We start from the raw sequence: 7080 nt of genomic DNA, 5'->3' as shown, positions 1-7080 counted from the left end.
AATGCTTTTTTCTTCAACCCAAACTTATCCCGAGTGCTTACAATGAAAGGTGAAAAAAATGTATACTAAGTTGTGAACGATGATGAAAAAGAATGTCACAGTTTTATTCACTGCAAACGCTGCTAGGCATCTTCTACCACCAACAGTGATCCATAAATACGTAAGAATCTCAGATAGCATTAAGTTCAGTGTATGGTTGGGGATTAGAAAAGTCGGATTCAGGGTGGATGACAAGCAAGACGTAGTTTGAATATTTAGTCAATGTATTTCAGCCATGGCTAAAAACTCACAGGCTGAATTCAATTGAGCAATCATGAATTGCTTATTGTTTTCATTTAACCTTTGAAGGAGGTTCCTATGATTTTATCCCCCCCCCCGCCTTCCTCTGCAGCACCACCGTCACCCGGCCCCTCCCGATGCTGCTCCTCTAGCGAAAACCATCTCCAGGTTCCGTCCATATCCTACACACACGCATACATACACATACATGCTAACACACATGAATTCCTACACACTATCGCATACATATACACACGCACACACGCCTACAGAAGGACACACATGCCTACATACATACACACGCGTGTTCGTGATTGCGAAAAACATAACTTGAATTTAAAATGACAAAAATTCAATTTTTTTTATGATGAAAATTTTTCTAGTTGGGTAGGTACTCAATCATTGTTCATATGAATTTGTTCTAGAAACAAAGAGAAAAATGGAATTTTGTCTATTACTAATCCTGTCTGTTATTCGTCCTTTTAGCCTGTCTGTTACTGGGTATCATCAGATTTTTCGGTGTCTGTTACTAGGGTTCGGAGCTTTCTTCGATGTTTAGCAAATAAAAATAGAATTGACTAATTCAGAGGATCCAGAAGCAGCCAAACGTTAGATAAGATGTTGTTGCATGGGAGAAAAATAGTTTAAAAAAATAATAAATTTTTTTTTAAAAACATGCTTTTCTTTTTTTCATTCAAAAAAATGAACTAAAAAGTGGAAAATAATTTTCTTTTATCACAAAAAATTTATCCTATATAACACATAAGTTAACATCAGACCTATTGTATTACGATACATTGAAATTATCATTTAAATTTCTGACTAAAAAGAAAAGCGTGGGCGCCGTATAACCCGTTTTATACTAATGAAAATTAAAAATTTAACATCATACACATGGAAAAGCAATTATTACCAGATGAATTAAATTTAAAGAAATAAATTGGTATGCATTAATTTATTATATTAGACTTAAGAAAATTAGAATAGAATTATAAAAAAATCACATTAAAAATTAAAACATAAACATTGAATTGAAGATTAAATCATTAAGATGGATCAAGATTCATATAAAACTACAATAAAAATATTAAGAGTGTTATAAGTACACACACCAGCATTATAATAAATTACTAAATTAATTTTTATTATATTACGGCTCTGAAGTATCATAAGTGTAAATTTTTTACTAATTTTTAATGTCTGATTTTAAAAAAATGTTTCCACTTGTAAAGAGAACCTTATTGCAAGGTACAGTGGTTATTGACACGTAAGTTTAGTAATATGAACAATAAATAGTAGTCGATTGAAAATTGAATTTTAATGTTCGCATATACTTATTAATTATCCTTATAAGATAATCAAAAATATTTTCGATAACTTTATGATAAGGCGCCCACGCTTTTCTTTTGAGTCAGAAATTTAAATGATAATTTCAATGTATCGTAATACAATAGGTCTGATGTTAACTTATGTGTTATATAGGATAAATTTTTTGTGATAAAAGAAAATTATTTTCCACTTTTTAGTTCATTTTTTTGAATGAAAAAAAGAAAAGCATGTTTTTAAAATTTTTTTTATTATTTTTATTTTCTACTTTTTAGTTTTAATTACAAAATACCAATATTTCTAGTATATCACATCACTAGACACATGCAAAATGCTACTTTTTCCACACCACTTGAGAGGTAAATAGTCAGAAACGTTTTTTTTTTTTTTTAAATTGTGGTTTGCCCAGTAGGTCTAGTCCACATTGAAAATTCAAGCATTTTTGACAGTACTATTTCGTATTCTTTCATCATTTTCACTGTACCTCCGCATTCTCTCCATTTCCACAAGAGCATCATTATTGCAAGGCTTCTTGCCAGTTAATTTTGTGCAGTCGAGCTCTTCTATCCGGAGTCCAGCAAGAGATCTTACTCTGCTCAAGCTTACGTACGCTTGTCCTTCAGCAAATAGTTTATTTCCAAGATAGACAACTGCATAGTCCACAGTACTTCCCTGCATTTTATGTACAGTTGAAGCCCACGACAAAATCAACGGCAACATTCGCCTTTCAGCAGTTCCATAACTGTATAAAGCTGGAAATTGAATGGATTTCGGCTCGATTTTGTGTATGCCGTCTTTACCGAAATTGATGAGAACAGATGGTATGTCCTCGGCATACACTTGAGCTCTGCGAAAATATGGCCAAACAATCTCTTTTACAAATCCTATAGCTCCATTAACAAGACCTTTGGTGACGTCAATATTGGCTCTTAACATAACCTTAGCTCCTACGAAAATTTCTAATTCTCGCGGTAAACCTCCGGTCTTGTTAATGTCTTTTGAAATGATGCTATCGATACTTGTATTTTCGTTGAGTTTTTTTGTTGCATCGATTAGTTGATCTTGGGCACGAATTTTGTAGATACTAGTATTTTTGCTCCTGAAATACTGGAGAACTCGATTGTTATGTTCATCTACCTGCTTGTTAGTTGGGTAGATTCTTAAGGCTCTTTCAATGGAAAACTCTCCATCCATATCAGAATTTTCTCTCTCAAGTAAAACAGCTATATGCTGTGCCGAGAGTTCACCAATTCTAAGAGCATTTAAGAGGTCAACGAACAACATGTCTCCTTGCTGTCTCATATTGTCCACCAATTCTACCAAAGAAAAAAGTTTCCATAAGTCAGTAGCAGGAATCATGTGCTCGGGCTGTTGGAATATTTGTCTTCCTCTCACAGGTGGAAGCTGCATTAGATCACCAAATACTAGAATGTTAAGGCCTCCAAAAAAATTGTCAGTGTTCTTTAATTGCCTCAAACGCGAGTCAATCATGCATAGCATCTCGTACGGTACCATGGATATTTCATCAATGAAGAAGAATTCAATGTCTGTCCAAAGTCGACGCATAGTTTGGAGAAATATTCCAGTTAGTAAAGGCATTTCCACAATACGACCATCTTTTTGAACTGGTAATTTCAACGAGTTGTGTAATGTGGATCCTCCAACCAATCGTGCAGCTACACCTGTTAAAGCACATACTTTGACTACTGGCTTGGCGTAACATCGGTTGACTTGATTTTTCAGTAGATTGAAAAGAAATGTTTTTCCAGTGCCAGCTTGGCCAGTGATGAAAAGTCTTTCTCGGTGTTGGCTGCCACCCAATTGGTCTTGAATACTTGATGTAATGTACTTGAATATGTCTTTTTGACGCAAGTTCATTGCTTGGACTGCATTTTGAAATTGAATGTCGTCCATTATTTGTTGTTCCAAAACTTCTTCGTCAACGTCTTCCTGCAATTCAAGCGGTTCTGCATCGAGTATTTCGAATGCGTGAGCTTGGTTAAAGGCATTCTCCAGTTGTCTATCTCGTTCTCGATATTCTTCCATTTGCTCGCTGTTTCTTTTTAAAGCCTCTTCTCGAGCAAGAAAGGCTTCTTTTGAAGAATTAAATCCTTCAAGTAGTTCTTGCTCCGAGCGGTAGGGCATGTATTGCAGAAGAAGACTATAGTAAAAATTCTCCGGATCAGTGGAGGCAACGAAGTATGGAACTCTTACAACAGCAGTTACATTTCTTATTTCTATTTTACAATTGTCCATCAAAGTAATCAATTCTTTTTTTTTTCTCTTATGGGGAACATTATCATTATAAACGTCAATGTCAATACTCTCCTCAACAAATTCTTTGCTTTGTGGTTTCGCGTAATATGGTTTAAATTTCATGGCGAATTCCATCAAGGTCATGTTCGCAAAGTTGAAATTTTGATGCTCCAGAGGTCTTTTTTCGTATCTATCAAAGATGTTTGCGCACAGTCCGGTGTTATCTCCCGCTTCGTTGAATTTTAATACTCTGTATCTTTGCTCGGTTTTTCTGGTGTTGAGGAAAACACATTGTCTTGCACTGTCTCGTAAATTTAAATGGCAGAGTCTAAAAACACACTCGCATGCCGAAACTTGTCGCTCACTCATTAGACGCATACATATTTTGAAAAGTTTGCGAGAAATATTTGTCTCATCTCGGCGGATTTGTTGAATCGCCTGTGCAATGCTGGAATTTAACTGTGTGGGTTCGGACTTGGATATGTACTTAGCGACGTAATATGCTATAGATTCATTGGAGCCACATGGTTGAATATCCATGTTGCCCTTCCATATCAAAAGAAGTGACTTATTATAGTTATTCACATAACTCTCTTTGGGTCGGCGTTTCAAGAGGCAAATTCTTCCACCGTTACGAATGAACTCATCTGATGTATGAGCGATGATGCGTGTTTCAGTGCAAACTTTTCTGGGAAAGTTGAATCGGCAGGTATCAGAGTTATTTTTCTCACACGTATGCGTATGATGATGTATTTGGCACTTTTTGACGATCTCATAAAGTTCATCGTCAACGGGGGGTAATTCACAGGTCAGAACTTCGTCAAGTTTTAGGATTCCTTCAGGTGTTTCGAACGAAGGATGATTTTCAATCCAAATAATCATGTGCAGATGGGGACTGCCACGATTTTGGAACTCAACGCGCCACCAGAAGTCATTTACTTTGCCACCCAAGATTTTATTGTTGCGGAGGATTAACTTCATGAGAGCATTTACTCTGACCATAAAATGACGACTAACAATCACTGGATATTGTTCTATAAGGCGCTGTGTCGATATAATGTCCAAGTCATTTGGATCTTCGTCGGAGCGATCGTCGACAATCAACAACGCCTTTTTCATGTCAGTCCAATGCAAATCATTACAGCTGAAGGTGACAAAGTAAGTTGGTGGCCCCAGACATTTAATCTGGGCTACGAGTTCATTTAAAGCCCCTCTCCAATAGGCTGCAGAACCTCTCAAATTTCTTAAATACAAATGAACGTCTTCGATCATGCCATCTTGTCCATGATTTTTTTTAGTACAAGCAGATATGGTAGATTTAACTCGTTCATATTCGAACATCGATAAAGCATAAAAGAGATAATCATTGCGTTGAAATCGTAAATCATTGCCTAGAATTCGGCTTTGAAAGTAATCTAATGCAGTGATACTGACTGCTCTTGATGTTTTAAAGCCATTTATGCCATACGGAAACAAGAAAAACCAAGCTAACTCTTCAGCTTTCAGCTCATGTCCGATATTAACAATGTTATCACGAGTCTTTCTTCTGATTTCATTGATATTTTCGTTCAACTCGAGTTCATCTTCAACATCTGGTTGAGCACAGTCTATCGGTGCCATTACAGATGTTTGAAGCACCAGTTGACAGGAAGGTACTTGAGTTTGAGGTTGAATGGAGTTGTGCAATTGTGGATGATTTGCTTCTTCAGCCAAAATATTTTGATTTTCTACTGATTCATCAAAAATTACTTTGATATAGTCAATTGTAAATTGCACGTTACGAGATCCAGTCGCTCTTTTGCAAATACGTACAAGTTCTTGTAGTGTACGTAGTGATGTAAAATACCTGGGTATTTATTTTTAGGGGTAAATACCCAGGGTATATACCCGGGTAAATACCCAAAATGGGTATTTACCTGGGTATTTATTTCAAAAATTTATATCCAACTTTAATACTTTTCTGTTTGTATTCCACTATGTATATATACAGGGTGTTTTGTTTTATCTTTCAAGACCTCTATTTTTGCAACCGTTAGTCCTAGATGCATACTTCCAATAGCAAAAATGTTCAAAATCAGATGCTGACTTAAGATATTAAAAATTTGAAGTAAAAATAAAAATGAGTAAAAAAATACAAATTTTAACTTTTTACACCAGCCCCAGGTCCTCTGACTTATATTTAGGGAAATAATCTCCATTGAAAAACAATTACAAAAAAAGTTTGACATGAGTAGGACAAATATTCACTGAGATATGAAACGCAGTGTTTTGTGACTTACACCACTTTACACTCGCCCTCAGTAACATCTTTTGGGGGAAAATATAGCAGTTAATGAGTGTTTATATAAAATATAAAATTATATGTGTGCAGAGTGTGATTTTTCAAATTGTTCAAGGTTTTGCAGCTTGTTTTGCGTATCACGGCATAACATTTGCATGAATTTTTGAATAGAAATGAAAAATGTAAATACCTTGTGTTTTTTACTTTGCCAACCTATCATTCTTCTGAAAGGGTAATAAGTTCTAATCTCATCTTCTGTAGGGTCCCTTAAAACTTTTAAATGGAATATCTCCTTGAGTTTTGATTGCACAAATGTCAAGTTTTTTTGTGTCAGTAAGTTTTAAATGCAGATCATTTCTCTAAATATAAGTTAAGGGACCTAGGGTCGTAGAAAAAGTTAAATTTTGTAGTTTTTGACTCATTTTTATTTTTGTTTCAAACTTTCAATATCTTTACTCTGCATTTGATTTTGAATATTTTTGCAATTGGAAGTATGCATCTAGGACTAGCGGTTGCAAAAATAAAGGTCTTGCAGGTTAAAACAGAACACCCTGTATAACCAACCATATATACAAAACAATAAATTTTTCTCTAAAATTTGTATTTTGATCGCATATTTAAAATATTATTGTGTGGAACAACTCAGCAAGCTAATATGATATTCACATATAAAAAGCCATTCTACAAAAAGTAAAAAGCTTAACTGGTTACAAAAAAAAAAAAAAAGTTAACATCTTCTCCAATTATGGCATTGAGAAGAAAGATTCTTTGGTTCATGATATGTTTCTTTCATAATTTCATTAAGTGTTTCAATAAAAAATATTATAAACTGTGTAATACATATGTATGTATCAGTTTTACCAATTATTTCATATTTAGATTTTTTAAAAAAAATTCTCGCTCACTTTTTGCATTTTTTTGTAAAATACCCAGTTTTT

At 34.6% G+C, this 7080-nt stretch overlaps 1 protein-coding gene across 1 annotated transcript; it reads right to left on the bottom strand.

Moving 5' to 3' along the window:
* Positions 1-2037: 2037 nt before the first annotated feature.
* LOC129218838 (uncharacterized) lies at positions 2038-5133 on the bottom strand. The gene has a single exon (XM_054853160.1). The coding sequence runs from the start codon at positions 5131-5133 to the stop codon at positions 2038-2040; it is 3096 nt and encodes a 1031-aa protein (XP_054709135.1).
* Between the last annotated feature and the right edge of the window lie 1947 nt (positions 5134-7080).

Source organism: Uloborus diversus, chromosome 3 (genome assembly GCF_026930045.1).
Source record: "Uloborus diversus isolate 005 chromosome 3, Udiv.v.3.1, whole genome shotgun sequence".
Lineage (NCBI taxonomy): Eukaryota > Metazoa > Arthropoda > Arachnida > Araneae > Uloboridae > Uloborus > Uloborus diversus.
The sequence above is the reverse complement of the archived record's forward strand: the minus strand, read 5'-3'. Positions and strand labels throughout refer to the sequence as shown.